General features: G+C 37.7%; 2 protein-coding genes across 6 annotated transcripts; both read right to left on the minus strand.

Moving 5' to 3' along the window:
* Positions 1 to 1,291: 1,291 nt before the first annotated feature.
* LOC135937535 (ensconsin-like) lies at positions 1,292 to 10,430 on the minus strand. Of its 5 annotated transcripts, XM_065480691.1 has the most exons (15): positions 10,191 to 10,430; positions 9,553 to 9,618; positions 9,295 to 9,470; positions 6,801 to 6,968; positions 6,623 to 6,744; positions 5,938 to 5,952; positions 5,730 to 5,872; positions 5,339 to 5,494; positions 4,816 to 4,989; positions 4,448 to 4,599; positions 3,614 to 3,923; positions 3,438 to 3,556; positions 2,781 to 3,025; positions 2,586 to 2,721; positions 1,292 to 1,924 (listed from the first exon to the last, which is right to left on the minus strand). In XM_065480691.1, the coding sequence occupies exons 2-15, from the start codon at positions 9,590 to 9,592 to the stop codon at positions 1,733 to 1,735; spliced, it is 2,148 nt and encodes a 715-aa protein (XP_065336763.1). In that variant the 5' UTR covers positions 9,593 to 9,618; positions 10,191 to 10,430; the 3' UTR covers positions 1,292 to 1,732. The 5 variants fall into 5 exon arrangements, with proteins under 5 accessions (XP_065336763.1, XP_065336785.1, XP_065336771.1 ...); XM_065480713.1 differs by lacking the exon at positions 4,816 to 4,989; XM_065480699.1 differs by lacking the exon at positions 5,938 to 5,952 and having other exon boundaries at positions 10,191 to 10,429.
* An 11,293-nt stretch (positions 10,431 to 21,723) lies between these two features.
* Positions 21,724 to 25,719, minus strand: LOC135944458 (homeobox protein bagpipe-like). The gene is made up of 3 exons (XM_065491440.1): positions 25,291 to 25,719; positions 22,899 to 23,104; positions 21,724 to 22,232 (listed from the first exon to the last, which is right to left on the minus strand). Exons 1-3 carry the CDS (start codon positions 25,625 to 25,627, stop codon positions 21,999 to 22,001), a joined length of 777 nt encoding a protein of 258 aa, XP_065347512.1. The 5' UTR covers positions 25,628 to 25,719; the 3' UTR covers positions 21,724 to 21,998.
* Between the last annotated feature and the right edge of the window lie 427 nt (positions 25,720 to 26,146).

Raw genomic sequence — 26,146 nt, forward strand, 5'->3', positions numbered from 1 at the left:
ATGAGCTATTTTAGTTACAATTTGGTTCGCAAGAATTCATAACATTTAAGATGTATTTAATGCCAAAATCAATTCCAAAAATAAAGTAGAAAATTCCAATCAATATCAAACCCTGTAAAATTAAACAATCAGAACGTTTTTGCTGACAAGCATATATAAATTTGGCAAAGTGTTGGCGCTCCTACCACAAATTACTATCTAAGAGAGTCAAGCAACTTATTTAAGACATTTCATTTTGATTTGAATGGGTTAAGAAAATTAATACTAATTATAAATAAAATCAAACTGACGATAAAATGGTTGTTATAAAAGTCAGATATTTGAATGAAATATTATTGAAAAATTTCACATATACTTTTAGTCGACCATTTTATGCCTGCAAAGACATTAAAAAATTTAAAAAAAGTTTTACTGGTGCACAGCATTAATTTATTAACCACTGCGGGTTATTGACCACTCTGGCTATTACCATAAATCAAGAAAAAACCTTTTAGCCAGTCCTCTTAAGCTAAATTGGTGTTTCGATATACAAAGGAATGCCTTCTGCTCTACAATTAAGGGCAACCGACAAAACTCAGCCTCGGTCTGACCAAAAAATTGAAACGCCAATAGTCTAAATTTCCCAGTCTTAGTGAGGATGGTTTCATTTTAAACTCTTTACAAATAAATGCCTTTTATGATTTATAAAATTGAATGCTTCATGTGATAAATACGATGAATTTATCAAAAAATACAAATAGAATTTACGCTCATTTAAGTTCTTACAACAGTCTAAAGCAACGTTGGAGTGTCGGGTGGAGATTAAAAATAGCGTGAAATAAAAATGGGTGAAATATCATGAGCACCGAGATTGAATAAATGACAAGACAAGGTGAGGCGAGCAGGCAGCGCGTCAGGTGCTGCGGTAAATAATACCGGGAGCAATAGGGCAGGACATGGGGGATAACGCTAAAAGGTGTGTGTTGGACGAGATGTAAGCTGAGAAAAATGCATAGTATCAAATTTCAAATGTAAGCGGATAAGCACTCGTATAATCATAATACGCGCGTTCAATTTTTTGTTTGAACTCACGCTGCATATCATCAAAGTGGTTAAAAGAGAAGCAGCCCAGGCGAAATTATCAGTCTGGTGTTTCCCTTTCAGCAGCCAACAAGTGAGCAGCCCGCAGGTTCCAGCACAGCCACGAACGGGAACTGATTTTTAATGGTGGTGGAGCTCGGATCAAACTCTAGCACCACTTCAAATCAGTGCTCTCAAGTGGGAATCTCATCATAGCAGGAAGAAAACAGTGTTTGTACCCACATACTTTGATACATTTATATTTGAAATAATGATGCATACTCATAACATTAATAATTGAAGCAATTTTTACTTCACAGTAATAAAACTCTTACATTTTCCAAAATTTAACCTCCGTCGTTTAGATAACAGTTTACTTTGACAATTTATGCAAATTAAATCTAAATGAGAATTATTAATTTGGAAATATATTTTAATCTAATACGCACGTAGTTATTTTGTCGTAAGTTGTTTTTAGCGGTGAATCGTGTGATAACTTTGTTATTACAGTGTAGCAGGATTTAAATAACAGCGAACAGCACGAGTGTTTTTATGCCGATAACAACATTTGCAAATCATATATATGTGTTACGTTTGCGAATCTGTACAGGATCGAGGCAAATGTATTTATGTTGTATACTCACACAACTGAATGAGCAGGTGCGCGTTATTGTCATTCATTCTTGTTGTTGTGACCATTTGTTTCTTGAGAGGTAGTATTAACTAGCATCACGTCCTCCATAATGATGTCGGAGGTGGGCTGGCAAACTGATTTATCCAACGCGTCTTTAATATTACTAATTGTTTTAGCACTCTCTACATTATCACTAGGGCTGACTCTCCCCTCAGTCTCCTCAGCTTCATCCTAGGAAAATCGAAAGTGTGAGTTGTTAACTATAAATTTATGTTTGGTCAAAAGCAAAATATGTCTATAGATGGCGGGAGCATTACTATTCTGGTATTCTTCACTAGAAATTATTTTTTCGTTATTTCATCAAAGGATTTAATTTTCCTATTTAAAAACATAAAATCACTCTACCCGGTCAAACCTTCCTTCCATAAATACCCTAGAAGGTAATATTGAAATTTCAGCTTTTAAGGCAACCCTGGGTTTGTTCCACTCTAATATGTTTACATGAACAACAGTCCAAAGTTTTCAATATAGAATTGTTGAAAATTAGAACAATTTTTAGAGGTAAAAGTTTAAAATCAATTAAAAATACAATATTTATTCAATTGTGACTCCCCTTGACGAAATGAATCGATTGATGGGTCATTTTTTACTTTCCCAACTTAGCCTTACAAAATTTTGGTTATATAACTTGGAAATGAATTTTTTATTTTTATTTTTCATTTCTTCTAATTTCATGAAAACCTACTAAGGCAAAACAATTGCACATTAGAACGGAACGTATCCAAGATTTCCCTGTTGGATAAAATAAAAAAAAGCTGTATCTAATTTAATTACATTATAATATTTGTCCAGCCAAACAAGGGAATTATGCTTTAGAACTTGTTCAACCAACCTTATTTGAAATGACGGGTGCATTGTTTGCCTTTTCCTTATTTCTGGTCCTGGACATGATCATCGCCACCCTCTTCCTCCTCTCCTCACGCTCCTCCTCTTCCTTTCTCAGCCGCTCAGCAATCTCTTGGCGTTGCCTGCAGATTTCAGATTTTAAAGAAAATAAAAAAATCAAGTGAAATCAAGGCAACAGTACCGTTCAGCCTCCTCAAGCGCTTTCCGCTCCAGCTCTTTTTCCATGGCTAGTCTTTCTTCCTCTTCCTTTCTGCGCTCCTCGGCCTCTCGCTCCTGCTGCTCCTTCAGCAGCCTCTCCTCCTCCTCCTGCCGCCTCAGCTCTTCCTGTCTCCGCAGCTCCTCCTTTCTCCGGTACTCCTCTCGCCTGGCACGCACCTCTTCTTCTCTTTTGCGCTTCTCCTCCTCCTCTTTCTGCAGCTGAAGTTTCTGCCAATTCCAAAGACAAAACATTGTAAAATTTAATTTAAAATATACAAATCATCCTGGTCCCGGCAAAATTGCGTTACTTTCAACAACCAAACGCGAGTTTCCTTGTTGCAAGAAAAGGTCAACAATCAATTCGACAATGAAATTTGGGTGTTTGTTGAACGTTGCGCAATTTTGCCGGGACTAGGACAAAATGATTTTTATGATTTTTATAAGCTAAGGAAAATATTTTGTGTGATTAAAATACTGGTCTAGTCTTCTACTACAAATTCCACCATACTTTAAATTTAAATTTTAGCTACATTTTGACAGAAAAAAATAATAAATAATTTATTTGCTTTTTAACCCTGCATTTTAAACCTTTTCCAGTCTACAATGATAAAAAATTCCATGAGAGTAGCTGTTCATTCACCCTCATTTCTTCTGCCAACTGTGCTTCTCTTTCCTGCTGCTCCCGCATTATTCTTCTCCGTTCAGTGAGAGCTGCCTTTGCCTCTTCCTCACTTGAAATCCTCTTGCTAGTGAAGGAAGCTGCAAATTACAAAACATCATACGTCAATATCCAACCAAAAAACGCGCAAAACCTACAGGTCATATCACATTCAGGTAATTCCTCCTTATTGTTCTCCGTTTCGGCAGGGACAGGAGCAGGTGCCGGCGACTCTGCTTTGGGCGTCTTCGGCTCCTCCGCCTCGCTCTTTTCTTCCTGCTCCTCCAACTCCTGCTCTTGCTGCTGTTGTTGCTGCTGCTGTTCGGCTTCGGGGAAACTTTTGATTGGTTGCACTTCCTCAGCTTCAGGTGCCGCTTCTTTCTCTTCCGAAACGTCGCTTGGAGGGTCCTCTGCCTTCTTTGCAGTCTTCTGCGCGGATTTGGGCGGCTTGCTTCCTGGCAAAGGCTTCTGAAATGAGCAGGGACATTTGATTATCGTCTACAATATCACAAATAATTTATTTCCTGGACAATAAATTATGTTTTAACAATAATCTGGTATTTTATTGCAGTTCTATACTTTTTTCTGGTTTTATAAAAAACAAAAAATAAAAGATCATGACGCAATCTACCAATACACTGGTGTAAATTTCGAAGAGTTTGCTTGACTTCATACCAATTTTGTCATCTGACCCGTGACATTGAGTCTCATATCAACAAGTAGGGGAAAATATCTTGCCATTGACTTAAAATCTGTTGGATATTATTGCCGTGTTCAAGGCACAAATACCGAAAATTGGATGCGTAAAAAATAAAAACGTTAAAAAAAATTATCATTACTAGAACAATAACAAAATTTAATCTTTTAAGCAAAAAGAGTTATAACGCCATTGCAGAACAAGGTCAAATAAAAAAATAGAGCTCCAAAACCATACTTTGTCGATTTAAAAAGAGACATAATCATGCCCATAAAAATTAAGTTAAAAAAAATACCTTTGTTTCAGAAGGTGTCGTGGGGACTGATGGTGCATCACGTTTGGATGTTGGTGGGTTTGTTTTCTTTATAGTTGACTTCTGAGTTGACCTCGTGATGGAACTACTTCGCGAAGTAGACGTTGGGGTCTTGGGTTCTGGACTTTTGCCGTCTAGAACGTCAAAATGCGGCCAGAGTGTCAGTGGCGTGCATGACAAGCATTGAATAAATATGAAAACACCCTGAAGCAAATAACTAGCAGCGCATATTTACACACTGGGCGTGATTAATTAATCAAAAAACTTTATGTACAAAGTTGCTTTTTGTTATTTTGCGTGTGGCTAAAAAGGGTGGGGCTGAGAGAGAGAAGCGTGAGTTGGCTCTTTACCTATGTTCTTCAACTCTTTAGACACAGCAATAGACAAATTGATTCCGGACACAGCAATACTGTTAGGCCTTGGTTTGATAGAGGGTCTAGGTCTGTGGATGACGTTTGGATGCTTGTCTTCACTCGCATTGCTTATGGCACTTTGGGGCCGAGACAAAGGCACCGACGACGAACCTGAACAATCCAGTGGGCGTTTAGAAGCAAAATGCAGAGATGTACATTATTCGGGCAAGCAGGTGCAGAGTTTGCGTTAGTAAGTCGCAAGCCAGTTACGTCAAAATGTACTGTACACTTCCGATTAGTCAACATTACTGACAGAATTAAAAACGAGACGCTACACTACAGACGACCGTGATTAGAATTATTTTTCCTTCCTCTCGAACGACACAACAAATAGAGAGAAACACCACCCACACAGAGTTCCCGCAAACAAATAAATTAGTTGATTGTGGACTTGTTTTAAAACTTTGCAAGACAGAAAAGAAGACATGCATGTTTTGTTTTGTCATTTCATATTCTGTACCTGCAGAACGTAAGCAGAAAGGTCTGCCGGTCTCTCGCGACGGTGAAGGGAGTGTCGGGGTCAAATCGGTTTTCATTTTGCGTACGTGCGGAGAGAACGGAGTAAAAGCAAAGTGATCAACTGTTTGTCTCTCACCCTCGTCAGTTTTGTCTGCATCTAACATAATAATATTTGACCGCTGTTTTAAAAATTAAATTCAAAGTTTACTTAAATGCTATAACCCAAATCACCAGTAGTTGTTAATGATACGAATAATGAATAGAAAAAAATCGATACACAAAATTAAATGGTAAAAAGAGAACCACCCAGAATGAGAAGCAACCCGTGTTAACGAAATTGTCATGGAGATAGAGAGTGCTACGAGTGGTTCGCTAAATCAATCAACCCATACCACTGTCTTCAGGTTTGCGGTGCAGCGCGTGAGCCGAGGTCGCTCGCTGCTTCTTGTAGTTACTGTCAACGTTGAGCTCTCGTTCTGACATTCTGCGTGTCAGGGGTGCACCAGAGTAGCCTACGTTGATCGTCGAGGCCGCCCTAGAAATGGGAAACAAGTGTCACTTGTCATCAACGAACGGACACGTCATCTTGCTTTCCTGTACCGCAATTCGAAACAGCTGAAAGCGTGGCATGCAGAGAAACAAAATAAAATCATACACATTCGTAAAATGAATTATATAATTGTAAAAAATTTAAATTAATAACAGAAAATTTGCCGCATTGGGAATTGCTTGGGTTGGGGAATTCAGACTCACTTTTGATGCATTTTGCACCATATCTGTTCGTGATTCATACATTTTACTATATTTCTGAAAGTTTGGATATTGTCGAGAATTTACGATGATGGTGTGCTTGGGTCGTGTTTGGTAAGTGTTTTTATCACACCAGAAAATGGATTTTTACGGGAATTTTGATTCCGGCGGTATTGCTTATAAGTCTTTAAATTGCTTATAGGATGGCTAAATAAAAATCAAACAAGCCGTAAACAAATATTTGGCCCACTAAAATTCCCATCCCTAGCAATTATCTTTGTTTACCAACAGATACACAATGCAGCAAATTCAAAAGAGACGTAATATACCAGTCAAGTTTCAAATGTTTAGGCTTGGCGTGACGTCCCAAATTTAGCAGATGAGAGTTGAAGAGAATGCAAGAGAGCAATTCAAGTGTAGTATTATTTTTGCCAGAATAATCTCGTGACGTCACTTGTCCAGCTGACAGTCGCGGCTGCCGTTTTGAAATAATATACCACGTCTCTTTCAGTCAATCGAATATTTCAGACTGTACCTGCGGCCCCAAAACGAGGTGGAACTAACTGGTTCAAGCATCCTGGGCGTTGAACTACCGAAGGCAAAAACAATAGAGCTACGTTCGTTTCGTCTTTTCGCCTGGAAGCGGGCTTCCCTTTCCTGCACATTTCGCGAATTCAATGAAACGTTTCAATCAAGGGAGAGACACGGCATGCCTGTGCTTTTTTGAGGATGGTCTCTCGTTTCTCCTGCTCGGCCTCCCACAACTGCCGCTTCCGCTCCTCCACCTGATTTCTCCTTTCCGAGTCCTTGCTGCGCATCTCATCGATGCGTTGGCGCCGCTCGAACTCCTTCTGTTCGCGGTATTTTTGAGCTGCAATCGCCTGCAACAAAGGTCGCCTTTTCAGTGAGGCCGATTCTATAAGCGGAGATCGTGATTCATTCACTCGCCGCACGTCGGAATGCACGAACAGAAGAACAGTGGGGGGCAGACACTTGATTCAAATAAATTTGATGTTCCACTGAGATATTTGCCAAGGCAATCGATACCAGCCGAGTGCGGATAAAATTGACTGTGACACAGGGGTTCTTTCCCACGTAGGACAAATTGGAACATTCATTTTGGACGCCAAAGAAGGAACGGAATAGCAAGAATGCTTCAAACAAGGTTTGACACACAGGCAAATAATTAAAAAATACGTCGTGCTTTTTTAACCATTTTTTTTAATTAAAAATAGGAAATTTCATACTGGCTGCCCAATGTCAGAGATGGCAAAAGGTGGTTAGATAAGTGACTCGAAATGCTCAAATAGCTCAACGGGCTGGGAGGCGCACCAGCGCCGACTCACCACTTGCTGGCTTTTGCACCTTTCCAGTGGCTTTAGGGACCAATATGTCTGGCGTTTTAATAAAATATCTCTGTGCGTGGAGTAGAAAAGATGGCCACATTGGGGTCAAGCTCATCTGCGGCCACTTGGGCCCCATGTTATCTGCTCAGCGGTGTTACCGGGTCCCGGTGAGCTCATAGCCCACGGGATGTGCTGAGCAGAGGTTAAAAAACCCAATATTCAACAATTTGAAATGCCAAATTTTTTCCTTACATATTTCATAGAGAAACATTTATAATTCGCTGAATAATTAATATCTTTAGAGTCACCTAAAAACGCTATTGATGTCATTTACAAAAATAAATTAATTAATCGCAAAAGAGATTTTGTTATTTCAAAAAAAATGATGTCACAAAATGGCCAAAAAACAAAGAATGGGTGCCTCAACAATTGTAAAAGAAAAAATAATATCACGCTTAAGTGATTGTTTTGATTTTTCATGGTACAAAAACACTTGTTTTAATTTTTTCCTAATTTTGCCTTTTAAAAATAATAACATAACTATCCATCAAATGATATTTACTTGGCACAGGTGTTGCCAGATTTTAATTATTTTTCCCCAAAGGAGGAAAAAGTAGTAACAGATTGTTCCTAATATTAATAATTTAACTCAAAATGTTTCAAATTTCTTCTTGATCATAGTTCATATATTTTGATAAATATTTGCAAGGTTTTCATAGACATTTTCCATAAAAAAGATGAAATAATAAATATTGACTGCCTAATTTTGCAAAAAAATAGACCCGATATTTATGACAAATTTTGGTAGTTTTTAAAAATTATGTTTGCATTCCAATTTTACCAGCAAGGCACAGCAAGGGAATTTTGGCCGTAAATATGATACATCCTTTTCATATCATCGTAACACTTACAAAATCTATATAAAATAAAAAAAACCGGACGTATCTTACTGTTATTTTTCTTTAATAAAAAAAAAACAGCTGTGGTAAATTCAGATGGACAGGAAGCAATCACTGGTTTAAATTTTAAACGCTAGACTGCATAGCAATTGAGCAAAAAATTAAATGGATTTTTTTTAGTGTAATTGAGTTAAAAACTTTCTGAGGAAACTCGGTTGTGCTGTGAGTAGTGTTTATAATTTCTGAAATAGAACTGATAGTATTCTTCCACAAACAAAGAGTGAATTTGGCGAGAAATTGCTTTTGATAATGACAGATTGTTACAGGGCAATAGTTGAAATTAATTCGTAATTTAGTTTAGACTTCAGTTATGAGTTGTTAATCTTATTGTTAGTTTTAATTATGAAATCAGTAACTAGTAACAATAATTAAATTTCAGATTTTGCCAAATTTCTCGAATAATCAAATGGTTTGTGAGCATTTTTTGCTTGTTCTCGATTCCTCTCATCACGATCTCTCAAATGATATGCGATTAATGACCTAAGTTTTCATACTAGCGAAATGATTCCTGATTTTCAATAAGGAGACAGTATTTGCAGCTGGATTTGTAGCGGATTTTCTCATTATTTTAAACGGCAACCTATTTATCAGAATTTTTAAGTATTGCTCAATTTTAAAGAGATCTTGTGCTCCAAGAGTTCAAAATTGTGATGGACACCTCTGACTATAAAATATTTGACCATTTCCAAATTGTCTCTTTAGAAATTATGTAAGTATGAGTTCACGACCCCAAGAATTAGGCACCCAATTCTCTGCCATGGTCGGCCCACCTGCCAGACAACATTCGAAAAATATTTCACTACAGAAAACATTTCCTCACAGTAAATAAATATGTTGTGCACCTCAATATTTTCTTTTAATTAACAACAACTACAAAAAATGAAATCAAACTAATATTTTACCTGCTGCTTGAGTTCCTCCAGCTTCCTGGCTCTTTCCTCGATTTGTTTTTCCCTCATGATCCGGCCACGTTCTTCCCGCTCCCTTTGCGTTATGTTGGGAGTGACACTTCCAGGGGGCTCCAGGCCCACTTGTGAAATTGCGTTGGCGATCGAGCTCTGCGAAGCCGTCATCCCAGCTGCGAAACGGGGAAAAAACAATTACCTCCGGAAGCATAGTAAAGACGGTAAAGAGTAGTGTTGGCATTGGCATTCGCTTACATTGCTTCTTGGACATTATTCGCGGCGTCGAGCCTTCCATTGGTTCAGGTTACGAGCAAGTAGGCGCTGCAAAGACACGAGACGTGATAATTGCAAAACAAATTTACCAAAAAATGCAAATATATGCGCTGCAAGGACGTGAAAAAAGATAAACAGCCAGGGAAAGCGGCAGTGCCTGGCTCGAAACGAGCGGCGGTAGACAGGCGGGGCGCAATTATAAACCGAAATGAGTGTTATGGTTCCGGTTCATGAGTTTTCCGCTAATTCCACCTGCCTTTTTTCGGAACGCATCGCACTGCAGTATCGCCATTAGACAGTGACAGCTTCGATTTTCCGCGGAAAAAATAAATGTTTGCTCCGGTGTCAAAAATGTAGGCCGTCTCGGCACGAAGGTGCGGAATTCGGACAGGCCTGATCGAAGACCGTGAACTTGAGAGCGAGAAGACGGAAACGGGATCTGGGCGCAGGTGTCCGTGAAAACTGGCCCGTGAGTCATGTCGGCCGAAAACTCTCGCGATGCAGCACCGAATTCGCGTGCTGGCGAATTGCGTGCGTAAGAGACACTCATTGATGATGACACACACTCACTCACACGGGGGCCGACGACTTCCATATAAGTACAAGATATTTACACTAACCTAGAGTACTTGGCGACAGCTGCTGTCCGAACTCGAGCTCCGGCCGATCCTGCAGACGGCTCCGAGTGAGGCCGAGTGACGCTCGCGTCGCTCGATGCAAACGATCTCGGCAAATTCGGCCGAATTATCAAGTCCGAGCACAAATTAAATGCTCGAGATAAGGAATCTCATCTGGTGGCCCGTCCTTTTCATTCAATACTCAGCCAAGGTGGGCTGCACCACTCCTCGCCTCGGCTCGCTGCCCGCACAGCCAGTTGCGAATTCTGCCGTAGACCTCTTTGGCGTGACGTGCGCACCGTCACGTTGGTAGCAGCGACACCGTTCGCCCCGTGTTCAACACGCGGATTAACCTTATAATACTAAAGTGTGCTGCCGCCTGCCGCGGCAACACTCCTATGTGATTGATGAGGTTGTGGAAAAAAATGATCAATAAATCAATTATTACTATAGCACTCGATGGCCTCCGTTTTTTGCATGCCATCAGTGCTGGCTGTTGGACGGTAGAAGAAAGGAATTTGCGCGATTTTTTAATCCGTACCAGCAGAGCGACAGTGTAAAATTATTATTTATCCAAATATCTTTCTGCGTCCTGTTATAGGATGAACAGAGCACAATTCTTGATTTTTTGGAAATATGTAAATACTAAATTGAAAATTTAGTGCTTGTCGTTCTTTATGTATAATCTGTATAGCTAACTAACACGCAATAGAGAATTGAACAGACAAAAATAAATACATAGTCCATATTTATAGGCGGAGATAATTTAAAAATATTTTTGGCATATTTATGATCATTCCAAAACCATAGAAAGGGGCCGCATGATTTTTCATTACGAAATCTCTGCACGCATTCGCTTTTCACTAAATCAATTTAAAAATGATTATTTAAATTTTATATTAATAACAGGAAAATAACTAATATGAAAATATTCATCCTCCAACAAAAAATGGAAGTCAATTCAATCGAGGTTGGTTGTTCCATATTTGAATTTAAACTGATTTCTTCCTCGTTGCTTTAAAAATTATTTTTCTACATTTTTAAATTAAAGAAAAGCTGAGCGTTACTCGTTTCAATTATTGGAGGAATTTGAATTTTCACAACGATCAGTGTTCCTCACAGACAAAATTTTCACAAATATATTATATTGTATCTGGGAGCAGATATTTATTAATATTTTTCTGTTTTCATTTTAATAAATGTTATGAGCAATATATGATAGTAATTACGTCAACACGTCATCAAATATATTTATTTTATTTATTTATCAAATATACTATGCATATATTATTTATTAGTAGATCTCCGTACAATAGTTGTTGATGCTATGAAATTTTTATTCCGTTTTTTTTATCGTTAAATTGGTATACTTAAAAGCGTCAACCAACTTTTCGCTGTTTTTGACACTTTAAACACTGTCTAATATCGCCTAATTGGATATTTAAACTAATCAAGCGTAGCTTCATTTCGTTTTCAATAAACAAAAAATGCCATGGAAGCGACCATTTTATTTCTTACTTTTATATTTTAAAATCAAAAGCGAGACTGCACTTTTCAATTGACACATTGATTAAGAGTGAGTTAATAAATTCTTAAGATTTGTGTCTAAAGTAGCTTAAACATGGAATTTAATTTTATGCAGAGCTAATAACGACCTAATCATATCGGGAGTGTCAAAAAAAATATAATTTACTCTATGAAGCCGAATCACTCCGTTGCAAATTCAATTTGAACCTGCCGAAAATTTGCGAAAACATAAAATCCGTTATTTAATTTATTGTCATTATATCCGTTAATATATGATAGTGCAGTTTTTGGTCTAAACCTAGAAAAATTGCGACAAGAACGCTAACGAGTCTAACAACCAATTAAAGAGGATGATGATACTGCCAAAACCCCGCAAAAATCCTTGTTGCCAATATGCATAAATAAGGATTCATTTATCAACCCACTTTAACAATTAAGTGGCGCTGCTGTCTCGATTTTGGGCCAGCGCTACGTCCATTCAGAGAACACTCTGCTCCTTTCTCTGATGGTCGCTGGCGTTCTTTAATTGTAGTACTTTTTGCTGGGTTCAGACCAAAAACCTCTATGGAATTAAAAGTTTTTACGTTTCCTCTCTTTCATGTTGAATTCTCGATCAACCAAGTTATTTGGCTAATCAACCTAAAATTACCCTCAGTCGAATTGGCTCTGTCAAAATTCATAAATTTAAATTTTGTGCTTTTTCTAAATTAAATTTTAAGGATATATTATGCGAGAATGTGGCATTTTATTCTTATACCACAGGCAAAATAATTAATAATTTATTATATCACACCAAAGTAAATAATTCTTGAAGACAAAAAATCCCATCATGGCATTGTGTCTGCTTCGATAAAAGCAATTAAATTTACCAAACCCCCACGCTGCGTTTAAATTGGGTTCATACTTTCAGGTTGGCCGAGCTCTTTTATTGCTAAAACACAAAGAATGTTGCTGATAATAAATTTAGTGCGCGCGCGGCGGCCGCGATTGTTCTGCTCGCGGACGAGAATTATCATTTTCCACACGCGGCTCGCTTTTTTTCCGCCGCCCGACATTTGAGCGGCGCGCAATCGGAGGAGCAATAAAAGTAAATGGATTATACATGCTAGAGCCATTTCCAGTGAGAGCATTAACTTGTAAATTAATGAAGAGAGCGCGCCGGCCGGCATCGCCAGCCCAAAAACTATTTATTGCTTTTATCACAGGCACTTTGTTCTCGCGTCCGACCAAAGCCTCAAATCGCGCGGCCTCCTTCTAGCACCAAACTTCTAAAAATTTCACAACAATTATTTTTGTTCAGTTGATTTTGATATTCCAATTTTATACCAGTTCGACAGGAGATATGGTATGTTACCTATAGACCAATTAAGAATAAATACAAACTGGAGAAATTTTTCAATCTTTTTAAACCATTATACTATTTTCAGCAGTGAAAAATGCAATTTTATAATGCAAATCATTGTATTATATTTTTAACTACCCTTTTCGTGCACTTCTCGTTCACTTACCTCGTTTTTCCCCATAACAATAACACTTTACCGAGAAGTAAAAGTTGTGTGCAAAGAAGGAACATTTATTATATTATGACATGTAGAAGTAATAAATAGCAATAATTAATTAGACATACCAAGGAATTTCCTTCAATTTCTTTCACAGGGGAGGAATAGCCTGCTAATGTGGGTGGCATAATTTTCCGGAAATCGTCCACACGTTCTTGCACGAGAGTGAATATAAAAGTTTTTAGGAATAGCATCATTCGCAAGCAACACATTTTATCGAGAAATTGCGTACAAAAATCTGGAATAAAATATTAACCATTTATTAAAATTTTTTGGGCGTTTCCAGCCAGTGTGAGAATGATCAGGAAAATTATGAATTTAAGAACATAATATATTGTTCTTTTTATTGAACCCTCGACAGCTACATTTCGGTGCAGACGCACTCGATTTTTACTATGGCATGCCTCCCTGATGCATCAATCTGGACCGGAAAAATGCCTTATCATTTGATTAATTTTTTATTTATCAAGTAATTGGAATGTAATTGTTACAGGAATTTCGCACATGATTTTAAGAAAACACTGAACAAGAATGCAATGATGATCCAATGAAAAAATGGGGCCTAAACTTCATAATATTCATGCTAAAATTCAAAAGATTTTACCTTAAAATACTATAAAGGTAGTTTAGAGAAGCGCGCCGTGTATTACTTCCATACTTTTTCTTATAATTAGTAATTTAAACAGCCACAGTTGAAATATTTTTTAATAAAAATCAATTGCGAGTTAGACTAACCTAGATTTTCACCCCTGACATGCTACAATTTTTCAGTAATATCTAATTTTAGCAATTAATTGTAAAATCAATTTAAAAAAATCTTATTAATTTCAAAAGTTTTACCTTCTGGAAAAAAAGGGAAATTTCTTGGAAATAAAGCAGGGGGTTGAAAGGGATGGAGGATAAGCACAATTCGTTCTGCTGGTCAGAAAAGATCGAGACGAGTCTAACGGTGTGCAATTTTTGCACATCTGACTATTGTGATCAAAGATTTGGAGTTAAAAGTATTTACAAAACACAAAAAATTCGTAGTTTTGCTAAATTTCAAGTAGAATTTTTAGAAAACTAAAAAATTGCCTCCAGTATGAATAAATTGTCACACAAGTTTGCACATGTCATATAGGACAACTTTTCAGCACAGTTTAAAAATTCAAAAATCTTGAGCCCCTTTCCAAAATTTAAAATAGACTCCAAAATTAACAGAAATGAACTTTGACCTTGTAATAATTTGGTGTCAGTTCGGTGAGAGAAACCCAAAGCACATCTTATTTTTAAATTTCTCCTCGGTAGAACTAGCTTGCAATGTATTCCAAAAATGTCTAGCAAAAATGAAGATTTATTAAAGTCATATTTTTAATGTGAGGATGCAATCAATTATAATTTTTCTGAATTGTACAAAACCGCAATGGCTTATGTTGCTTTAGAATGCTTTCCCTTAGGAGCTCAAGGGAATTCGAATTTATTTTTATAAAAACATGCCAGGCAGATGGAAGGGAAGTAAAAATTTCCTAAATTATATCGGATAAAATAATTCTCGTTCATACAGTTTTGCAGAAGAAGTTAATGTGTTTCCTCCCTCACGAGATCTCGACGCCGATAGTGCTCTTCATATTAATAAAAGAAGCCACTTTCGCGACTTATTGATTCGAACGCGGGCGGTCGAAATTTATGAATCCAATTTGGTGCGCAAGTTTTTCGGGCAGGGGAGCGGGGGATCAAACGGGCGGGCGGGTGGATTTCATTATTATTCGCTGGTTCACTATGTAAGCGACTCTTTTTGCCGTTTTGCATGGGAAAAGAAGTCATCCGTCCGAGTCGGCGTCCGCAATAAAAGGCAGGCTGCAGGGAAAGCGGCGGCGCGCGCGGATGCTGCGCGCGCGGCGGCGTCGGCGGCGGCGGGGCTTGCCATATTTTCAGCACACTGTGCTTACACCAGTTGGAATGTTTGGTATTTCAATTAATCCACGAATCAAAAGAGCAAGGGCGGTACTTGTGCTTTTATCTTGCGTTCCCCCGCTGTATCATCATACAGTTACCCTTTTATATTTGCTCTCTCATCTGCAAGGTAGAAAGAAAGACGAGGTTGTCGGCACTTTCTGCTGCCCCCGGCCGAAATCCAGAAATTAGCTCACCCCGCACTTATCTTGTTTGTGCGGCTGGTTGTCCACTCCACCCGCTAAACGAAATACCACTCTCCAATCTCCAAGTGCCCGTGGAAATCGAAAAGAACAATAAAGAATTAATAATTTTGAAAAAAAAGGGAATCATACATTGAATTGCTAAGGATATAATGCATGCAAAACGTTTATAATGTTTTTTTTTATTTTGAAAAGAAGGAAAGTGAGAATATTAAGTTAATTTTTTATATTTGATAAGGTCATTTCAGGGTGATAAAAGATGAATCGATCAATTTTTTATTTGCAACTTTAAAGTAAAGCTATATAAGGAAAATTTTGGAAAATTCCTTTTTGTTCTTGAATTTACTCTGAAAATTTGGAAAGAGCTGAAATTTTGCTTTTGAATTTCTGAGAAAATCAGCTCCAAACTTTCCATGCTAATAGAGCGGCAAACACTGTCTTCTTATTTAGTAAAAAATCATGATTAATTTCACCGGAAAGGAAAATTTCCCCATAACTCGCACACCGTTGGATAGATTTAGACAAGAAAAATCGGAAACAAGCCTAAAATATATTACAAATTAACCGTTTAGTTTTATGAAAAAATCGGCAAAATTAATCTCGAATTTATCTGGTATGCGGTCCTAAAATTATTATTGCGCGCACATCTTTTTAGATAATTATTCAAACTAACAACTTGATCAAACATCTACTTAATGGTATATAAATGAACTTAATTTCACTTGTTTGAAAATGCTGAAATAAATTATCAATATAATAGACTGGATGATTTTTAAGAATAAATCCTCACCATACAACGTTAAAATTCTTCATATTATTTTTCCTGAATAGTCAGAAAAATCATTTTGAAATTAGTTTTAAATTAAATGACCAAATTATGTATTTATTTGCACACTTCAGTTTCTATTCTGTTATAATCAATTCCTCAGTGCTATTAATCGGGAAGTTTTTAGTTTAAAAATTTTCAATTTTAAAAATTCTATGGAATAAAAGTTGAAAGCCCGCCTATTTTGTTTTCTGCCGTATCGTAACAAACTCATATTGTCGGACAGAAATTGAGCGGAATAAGAATTCTTTCAGAGTAAAATTATTCAATTTTTTTCTGTGATAACAGTAAAATGTTAGATTTGAATGCAAAATCAAATACTAAGGGGTTGCACTTAAAAAAGCTATGAAGATGCATTTTTACACTATATACTATCAAAAAATTTGCATTTGCTTAAAAATTTATGTTCGTTTGTTTCTACAAAATGCCGTTCCCCAAATTTTACGAGTGCTGGGCAAAAACGTGTATATATATATATATATATATATATATATATATATATATATATATATATATATATGAATGTGTTTTAGCATAGGCCGGCCGTGTATACGACTTGACATCTTATCATAAATATATATCATACAGTGAAATATAATAGATTAATCAATGTTATCATTTCTCGCTAATCAATATTTTGAATTATATTTTATTTGGCCGAAATATTTTGGTCATATCTTCTGGAAATAATATTTTCCTATAGTTGTATATATAATTAAAAATTTGCTAAACTGGTCTAGTCTTCTTAATCCGTTAAATACATTAGCGGATAAATGTAGAATAATAGACTCACTTTGACATTTTTTTTTCAATCTAAGAGAAGTCCAGAAAATTAACTAAGAAAACCAATTTTTTCGCAAGCTTTCCAAAGAAATGAGGTTAAATAGCAAACAGCGGCCAGAGCGTAACATAAGCTTATAAACGCTAAATATATTTTATTTATTTAGTTGCGATATATAGAGGTAATTACCAAAGTACCTACAGGGCTTACCTCTTTTTACCATACGGCCGCGGAAAAGTTAGTGTTTTGCTTTGTTGCGTAATATAAAAAAAGCGAGAGAGCAGCTCCATTATTCAGGGGGCTGGTGGCGGAAAAAGCGGCGGGGGTTGCGCTGCGGCGACGCAACCGCTATCGAAGCGCCGCGCGCGCTTTCTGCTCTAGTACCCTCTCCAAATGATTCGCCATCAAATTAAATTTTATATGCCAAGAGTAAAAATGCGCTGGGAAGAGGAGACGCCGCCGCCGCCGTGTGTGTATGTGTGTGTGCAAGAAATATTATCCAATAAAGTTTACGCTCTGACGGCGCGGCTGCGCATATTTTATTGGCTCTCATGACTTTTTAATAATAAAACAAAACACTCGCAGCTGAAACAGACGCGAGCGGAACAAACAAATTTTCCGCACCGGAATGCGAGCACCCTCGAATGCCTTATTAAAAAAAGAATGCGCTCCCTGAACTCTCGAAATTCCTCCCTCTGCGCGCGCTCTCGCTCGTTTTGTAATTGCGCATTAAAAAGAGAGATCAAAGAAAATTCCAGCTACACAATATTAAGTCGTTATATTTGCATCGCGCTCTCTTTTCATGTGGCTCCGCGCGTGCACCGATTTCAGACTGCAATATTATTAAATCATTAGCGCGCCAGCCCTCGTCTCCTTGCGACTCGCGCGGCAATTGAGACTGTAATTACTGATTTAATACCGTCATCAGCACACGCGAACGCGCACCGCGCTCCTCCAAGGTAATTTGAGCGTCAATCCGGCTCGACTGCGCCTTGCTGTTTACAAGAGAAGCCCCACTCAGGTGCTTCAAATAAAAGCAGACATTGTACGAGGTAACTCGTGTAAACATTTAGCGGAATTTTACGTTTTAATCAAATTATAAATTTACATAAAATTTCAACTATAATGAACTATAATAATGGCTCAGGTCTGCGTGGATTTACTACATGTAAAAGATAAATGAGTAACATTTTGAGGATGAATATATTTTGTGAGGGAGTGTCAAATCATTTAGTGGCGGAGTTGGCGACATTTCCTCGCTATTTTTTTTTCTTTTTACGGCTTTTTGCATCATTTGCAAAAATATTTGTAAACTGACCTGTTATAACATGAATGTACTTTGACAAATTCTGAGAATAAACAGCTAAACAAACAAACAAAACAATAAAATATTTAGATGATTGATGATTCGATTTACCCTGCAGCTTTTAATGTAGCGTGAATTCTGTTTTGCTGTTTAATTACTGCTGACGAGGCCCGAGGGGCCGTAACGGCCGCTAGTTGTACAGTGTATATTATTTGATTTTTTCACTCGAAATTTATCTAATCCATTCGTCCTTTGAGAAAATCCGCGCAGAGCTTCTCCATTCATTGATTTAAATTTTATTAAATTGCCTGCGTGTGCGTATTGATTTATTTTTATCTGTTTTTAGTAATTTGGAATTTATCGAGAATTTTAATTAATATAATAGGTCTTTTTTAGATTAATTTTTAAATGTGATTGAGAGATTTACAATCTATTCTAACAAGACTATTAAGGAAACTATTTGGATGGTACACGTCTATATTGAAGGCGCCACACTTATAAGACAAATTAATGTTGTTTGTTCTGGTTTTTGTAACTTTCAAATGGTTGGGTATATCAGGTGATCAACCATTTTTTTCTGTGCGTCATCTGAATCTGAATGGTGTATTGTGTATTGCTGACCTATAAATGAAATGAAAAAAGCAAAGCAAATTCCGAATTTTGGATAAATTCAAACGAATAAAATGAATTAGCCAGAAAACCATCTGAATTAGCCTTAATTCTAACTCTCTTTAAATTCATAAATTGTATCAAAAAAATTGTAAGACCCTCTTGAAATTGTGATACTATTTTAGCACGAAAATTGCTATAGGAAAACTGATTAACAACGGACTAAAAAATTGTCGACTTTTTCTCGACAACAACCGTCTTAAATTCCTACTCTATTATTTGTAGATAAAAAAATCCACACACATATATTCTGAACGCAGATGAAAATATCTACCTTTATCTTTTCTTGAAGATTATATTAATTATTTCTTACAGTTTTAAAAAAATCTCCGAAGGATAATTAACATATTTGAAAAATGAAATTCATTTTATAATTTTTTGTTTTCATAAATACCAAAATGGAAGCTCCTTTATTTGTAAATCAGCTCAGAAACTTTAAAGCAATTATTTTATGTCATGAAGTTACGAACAAATCAAAATTAAGTATTTCAAATTTTTCAGAAGGAGAAAATGAACATATTATTTTATAAATTATATTTAATTGATGAATTCTTAAAAATCATCAGAATTTAACTCGATTTCAAATCATTCCCTTGTATGTTCATGTCCAAGCGGATTTTATTCATTCGGAGGTCCATAACTCGCAAAAAAAACTGGCAATTTAAGAATTTTCCTCTCTTATATTTACATCGTTAAATTAAGCAGTGCATTAATTCAATAAATTACTAACAAACTCAAATGAAGCATTCTATGAGTGAATGTGAGAAAGGCAGCAAAAAATTAAAAATGGAACTAATCTAGATTACAATGAGCTCACCTAATACAATTTAATAACTTTTAATTAATATTTAAATTGGATCGATACAAAAATTGACGGGGAATTGCGTAGTTTATTTCCACCGATCAAATAAAAAAGTGCAGCAGTGAAATAAATTGGAATGAGTGTCTGACAGAGCGCGCAATGCGAAAGAAAGCGAATGCAATTATCAACCCTCGCGCTCTTCTCTTACACGTCTGCTCTAGTTAATTTCTGAGAAGTCTGCTACTTTCCCGGATTGGAATAAATAAAGAGAAGCTGGCAACGCTCTCTTAAATACTTAATTGAAATTCCTGCTGTCTGCAGGCGAAAATCTAATCTGCTCTCTCTCGTTTTTCAAGTTCTCACATCGCCGTTGCCGCCGCGCGCTAAGGAAAAAGTTAAATCGCGTTTAAAAGGCGATTACGCCGCGGCGCAAATCCACTTGTGCGCCGAGCAACCCTTTAATTAGACGTTCTGCTGCGTGAATTGTGTCCGCGTGTGTTGCTCATTTAATCCCCCTGACAGAGAGAGTTGATACACACACACGGACACGGGTGACGATTTGTATTTTAATTAACGGAATCAAAGATTAGAGCGTTGCACGTCCGCTTTTGTGCTCGATTTAATTATGCGACTACACTTTCGACCGGCGTAGCAAATTGGCTTATAAAACGCAGCCCCCTCCCCCCACCCTTAGAGGGACAAAAGCATATTATGAATGTTAACAACGACCGCTTTTATTAGCAATAACGAGCGTGCCGAGAGGCCCGGCCAGCCATCCAGCCATCCAGCTGGCAGTCTCTTTTTCGCTTCATTCATCTAGAACTAAATGTTGACATTTATCACTGGCGTAATCACGCTGGCATGGGGGTGCATCTCCGCATACACCCCCCGCCAACTATTATCATTGCCACCCTGCGTGACAAATAATGTGTCGCGCCGCATCACAATTTTTATTAAAAATGAAAATTATTGCTCAAACAAGACTCCTTGTTATTGCCGTCAGGCAGCCAGTGCGCCGTGACAAGTGGTTTTTAATATTAAAACCTGCTGCTTTGTCTTCCCCGGTCTGCATTTTTTGTCGATTGCCGCCCCAGCAGCGAGCCAACGCGATCCCAGAGAAGGTTGACCGGCCAGCTTTTTTCAAAGGCTCTCTCGCTCGATTTTTATATTAACGCGCGTAGCTTTTTAATGACGTCGCGCCGAGCATTGAAAGGGAAGCTGCCGATGATATGCCTTTAAACAGCTTGTATTTCAGATTTAATCGCCGTCGGGTCATTATTTGCTTCTTTGTCCATCTTATTCCGTGCTGAATGGAATGCAGGATTCAACAAAAATACGATTTTTAGAATATTCGAGTGATAAAATTCTTTCCATGAGAAATCCGTATAGACTGACTCGAAGTTTTTGTGTGGATAATCTTCGAAATTGATTTTCTCCCCCTTTTGCGTAAAAAAGTACAATGCACGATTAATTATACTTTTCATCCAAACTACAAATTTGTAAAATAAAACTAAGTGTGGGACTTCTCTTTTTAAATGAATTAAACGCCATTTTGAATCGTAATTATGAAAGAATCGTATAATTTTTAGAAACAATTTTTGCATTCCATCAAAACAAACCAGACATGAGCTTTTACCTTTGTTGGAAAAATGTTTAAATTATTTAAAACATTCGAGAGACAACAGAAACACATTCTTTGCTGGATTTTTACCCCAAAGAAATAAAAACTGACAAAAAACGTCTAAAAATAGAAACGAACCTGAATTAAATTCGACTAGAAAAATGCTGATCAAAATAATTTCGGGCTAAAAAGTAATATTTCCTGACGCGAAACATAATTATGCACTTTCCCTATATAGACTTTAAGCCGATTTAGACCGCATTTCAAACGCAGTTCCAACCTTTTAATGGCAATTAACGCTGATAAATAAAAGTCAGATTGTTTGAGAGACACGTTTTATAGCTCTATTTATGGTACGAATGAACGAATTACATACTGGCGGTGGAGAATTAAGTTTACACGAACAGTTACACCGTCAATCCAGCCATACATCCACTAATACATAATGTGATGTCGATAGAATATTTAATGATCCACCTCTCGGCGCTCGACGCAACACTCTTTGATAAGTTGAGCCGAGGCAGGCATGCACCTCTCTATGTACACACAGAACACACACAAGGGTCCCTTTTGGTCCGTTATATTTTAGTTCAGGGGCTGCTGCTGCTGTTGCATCATGTAGTCGAAAAAATTGCTGCTTCCACCCTCGGGCTGTCCTTCGTCGGAAGCAGAACTTTCCAAACTGAAACTTTCTTCCTCCTCCTCCTCCTGGCTCGGCTGCAGTCGCTGCTGTTGTTTTATGGCCGCCAGTCGCTGCTGCTGGATCTCCAGATGCTGCTTCCGCCACTTTATCCGCCGGTTCTGGAACCACACCTTCACCTGAAACAGTTGACGTTCCTTTTGAATTCCTCTCCGTGATTTTTTTCTTTTTTCTTTGCAATAAAATTCGAAGGGTGAACATTTTTGCACTGACAGAGAGAAGCTCCAAGTTTTTTTTTATCAAATTTCTCCTAGACATCCCTAAAGGGATATATTTAAAAATATTTATTTGAATGAAAACTTATTGGACACAAAAGTGTAAAACTACATAGCCACAATAAATATGAAAAACAGGCGTTTAAAATTTCATATTTCAAATCCAGCCATTCGACAGAGTTAAAAAAAACACATCATTTTATACTCTGTGGGATTAATTAAAGGTGGGTGAATAAAGTGTGAACTTTATTGAAATAAAAATAATGAAACAGCAACTGCTTTAGTTCTCCAGCAGGCTTCATAATCTTAAAACGTGAAGCAACAGTTCAACGCCGCAATTTCACTGGCTTGCATATTTTTATATTTTTTAATGTGCTGAAATGTTGTGGACTGACGATGAGGGACCAAAAATGGCTGAGAAGTACGAGAATGTGAGAGATTCAAATCAACTTCAGTGATTTCTCTGCGGATTTTCCTTTTCTTCCGTCCACTCCTCTCGATTTTAAATAAATGAATTCATGCAGTCATTCCAAACCGTTATTTTTTTTATTCCTATAAACTGGCACAAACCTGGGCCTCAGTGAGATGAAGTGTGGACGCGAGATAGAGTCTTTCCGGGCCGACCATATACTGTTGTCGCTCGAACTCGGCCTCCAATCTCTCGAGCTGTTCGGGGGTGAAAATGGTCCGCACCCTCTTGCTCTTCGTGCCACCGCCGCCGCCTGACAGTTTCGACGAGCCGTACTCGTCTTCGTGTTTCCGCTTCGTTCCCTTTCCTGAAACAATGACATCACGTTGTCGTTTGAATTACACTTGCGGACAGTGCGTCATTTATTTCTTACAATCGATATAAAAAAGGGTCGATGCTGTAAATTTCCGGAAAATCCTTGTTGCCAATGCATGAACTAAATCCTTTAAGGATTTAATTAAAGCCAAAATTTACATATAGGTAGCAGTGTATTTTTTTAGAATAGTGACTGCAAAGTTTGTACGATATGCAAGAGTCGAGGACTGTCTCCTTACTTGTAAATCTTATTTCATTTCACAACAAAGATAGTGTCCCAAAAATGGGTATACTCCGTTGGATAAATCATCTTGACAAGTCGAATCGAAATCTACCAAGAAAATATGGGCACAAATTGTAAATTTTTTAGAGATAAACTGGAAAAATTTGATTTTTTAACTGTACCTTTAAGTTATTTTTGAGTGTTTTGCATATTATAGAAACAATTGTGAAAACTTAACTGCCTAGCCAACAATTCTAAAATTATTGTTTTCTAAATTAACGATTTTAATATGCAGGCCGAAAGTCAATCAAAAATTATTATTTATTTATCGCTTCAAAGGGTAGAGTGAACAATAACAACCAAATAATTTTTGTGCGATACCCATTTAATCGCGTAGTTTTAAGACCACTTTTAAATCTCAACTCCGCATCTAAAACACGTAAAATCCTGACAATGATTAAGGCATTTTAAAAAACGCCATTTTCTAAAACTGATTTTGGGACGTAAAAATTATGAGAACCCCGCTCTTCTTTATAACTAGTAATAATTAGAGAAGAATTCTGATGTGTTTGATTTAATTTTGCCTAGTTATAATTCTATTTTTCAAAGGAAAAATGTTTTTAGAGCTTTCCAGCGTAACATTTTTTTAACTTGGCACGTTGAAAGTGGGCGGTTAAAGAGATAATTTAAATTAATTTTACTAGTCTCACTTAATCGTAATACATTTTACAATGGCCTGAATGAGTCATTTTCATGTCGTAAAACGGAAAAAACTGTTCACCTGTGAGCGTCTGACCTGCAACTTTCGATAATTTCGCATGGCTATTTTTTCAAAAAATACTTATAATATCTGAAGAACCTGGAAATTTCTTGTTGTTTTCCTTTTACTTTGGAATAAACCAACCGTGGAAAACGCGAACTTGGATGGAAGATTTGATGAACCCTGCTAAAAAACATGGTCAAACCATTTCGTTAAAACAACCCGGAATATGGCTCTATATAAAAAACATCAATATGAAAACATTGAAAATTTATGTCCTGAGAAAATCTGATTTTTACGAAGAAAGTTATAATTAACCGTCTAAATATTTCCTCTTACAAAAAAGCAACGTTATTAAAATCTGTTTTTTTTATTAATTAGTGAGTTTGGTAATTTCAATGAATGAAAAACGATTTGCAATTCTCTGTTATTTACTTGAATTTTGCAATTACAACACACCATGATGCGCAAACAATCTCGTTCCTGGAACACCCTGATGACTTCCAAAGGGTCCAATTGCACATATTCTGAAAGCTCTTTGACTTCAATCGATCGTTTTGATTTTGTTTCACTATATCCACCTGAGCTTAAGTATACACGTTTTTCAACCTTTGACCCTCTGTATCTCGAAAACTGAAAATTTCTTGGCACATTATACGCATTTAGGGTTAAATTCTACCATATCCCAAGGAAAAAATTAAAAGGCTCTTTTTGGGAATTTCTAAGTAAAAAAACACTCAAATTCGAAAAATCCAAAAATGCAAATATATTAAAGCCGTTATTGGCCGTCTAACTAGGCATCTTTTGGAACTAAGTTTGATGCTCTATAATAACTTCATTATGTTATATCCCAAATATCTACTCAGGTATTTCATGAATGTGAGCACGCAGAGAGTGCGAAGTATGAAATAAATTAGTCTATCTCTAGCAGTCGAACTGAGCAGTTCTTTCCTTTCTCCTTCCCGGCCACCCCGCAACAACATACATTTCACATTAAAACTCTAGAGTCTCAATTTTTTAAGCTATAAGATGCTGATTTTTTCAGATCCCTGTTTTTTTCTTCAGAAAACAGCATTAAATTTTTCGGCAAACTATCATGAAAAGGATGCAGACCGTGTATAAAATCTCTTTTGGAAAAACCCGTTCGTTGAAATCCAAAATATGAAGGCATTAAAAAATAAAAATATATTCTCACCCTGAGCGTTGTTGGCATGGTTGTTAAGGTTGTTGCGGCAGGCGGCCGCGATGGAGGCGACGATGTCGGCCTTGGTGGCCACCGCGTCGATGGCTTTGCCCTTCCAGCACTGCTGGCCGCCGGCCTGGTGGTGGTGCAGGCCAAGTATGGCGTCGATGGTGAACGACTTGCTGATCTTGCGGCCGCCGAACAAGTGGTGGTGGCCGGCGGGCGGCGTGCCGTACAGGAGGCCCGAGGCGGCCGTGAAGGGGGCGGCCGCCTCGGAGGCCACCGGCAGTGCCGCGTCCTTGCCGGCCGCCTGCTGCTTGCTGGCCGCCTGGTACTGTCTCAGCTCCATCGGGGCGAAAAATCAGGAACGCGGCCGGCGCCGCAGCATGTCCGCGACCGCGACCAATTTACATCCGCCAGTGCGTGTGTACTAAATTTTTCGAAAAATAATCACTTTATCAAGTGGGACGGTCTATCACGATTGGTAGAGCTTTATTGATCCCGGAGGCGGGGACTGGCACCGAGAACCCGCCCCAATCGCCCCCCGCAAACCACCTGCGGCCGCTGCACCGCGCAGAATCCCTCCGTCCTGCGCGCTTGTCCTCTTTATCATCCCCTGCCTAACCCTCGCCTCTCGCTCTGCTGCTAAGGGATGAGCTAATGATCGTGCCCCGGGTCCTAATTGAAGCTGCTCTCTCTCGCTCGCTTTAATTAGCTTCTTTCGCTGCTCGACCGCGCGCAGACACTGATTCGCACCGCACGCGTCGACGATTTAATCGCTTGTTTTGCTAACTCTCTGTTCTCTCTGGCTCTAATGGAAATTTCAAACTTATGAAAGAACCACGCTGACGTAAAAATCAAAGGATAT

Source organism: Cloeon dipterum, chromosome 1, assembly GCF_949628265.1.
Source record: "Cloeon dipterum chromosome 1, ieCloDipt1.1, whole genome shotgun sequence".
In the NCBI taxonomy this organism is placed as follows: domain Eukaryota; kingdom Metazoa; phylum Arthropoda; class Insecta; order Ephemeroptera; family Baetidae; genus Cloeon; species Cloeon dipterum.

Coding starts and splice junctions, on each gene's coding strand:
- LOC135944458 (XM_065491440.1), bottom strand. CDS start 25,627: ATGGAGCTGAGACAGTACCAGGCGGCCAGCAAGCAGCAGGCGGCCGGC. Junction 23,105..25,290: donor CCATGCCAACAACGCTCAGG/GTGAGAATATAT, acceptor TCATTGTTTCAG/GAAAGGGAACGAAGCGGAAA. Junction 22,233..22,898: donor TTCATCTCACTGAGGCCCAG/GTTTGTGCCAGT, acceptor CAACTGTTTCAG/GTGAAGGTGTGGTTCCAGAA.
- LOC135937535 (XM_065480691.1), bottom strand. CDS start 9,592: ATGGAAGGCTCGACGCCGCGAATAATGTCCAAGAAGCAAT. Junction 4,990..5,338: donor TTTCTGCTTACGTTCTGCAG/GTACAGAATATG, acceptor TGGATTGTTCAG/GTTCGTCGTCGGTGCCTTTG. Junction 4,600..4,815: donor TAAAGAGTTGAAGAACATAG/GTAAAGAGCCAA, acceptor TTGACGTTCTAG/ACGGCAAAAGTCCAGAACCC.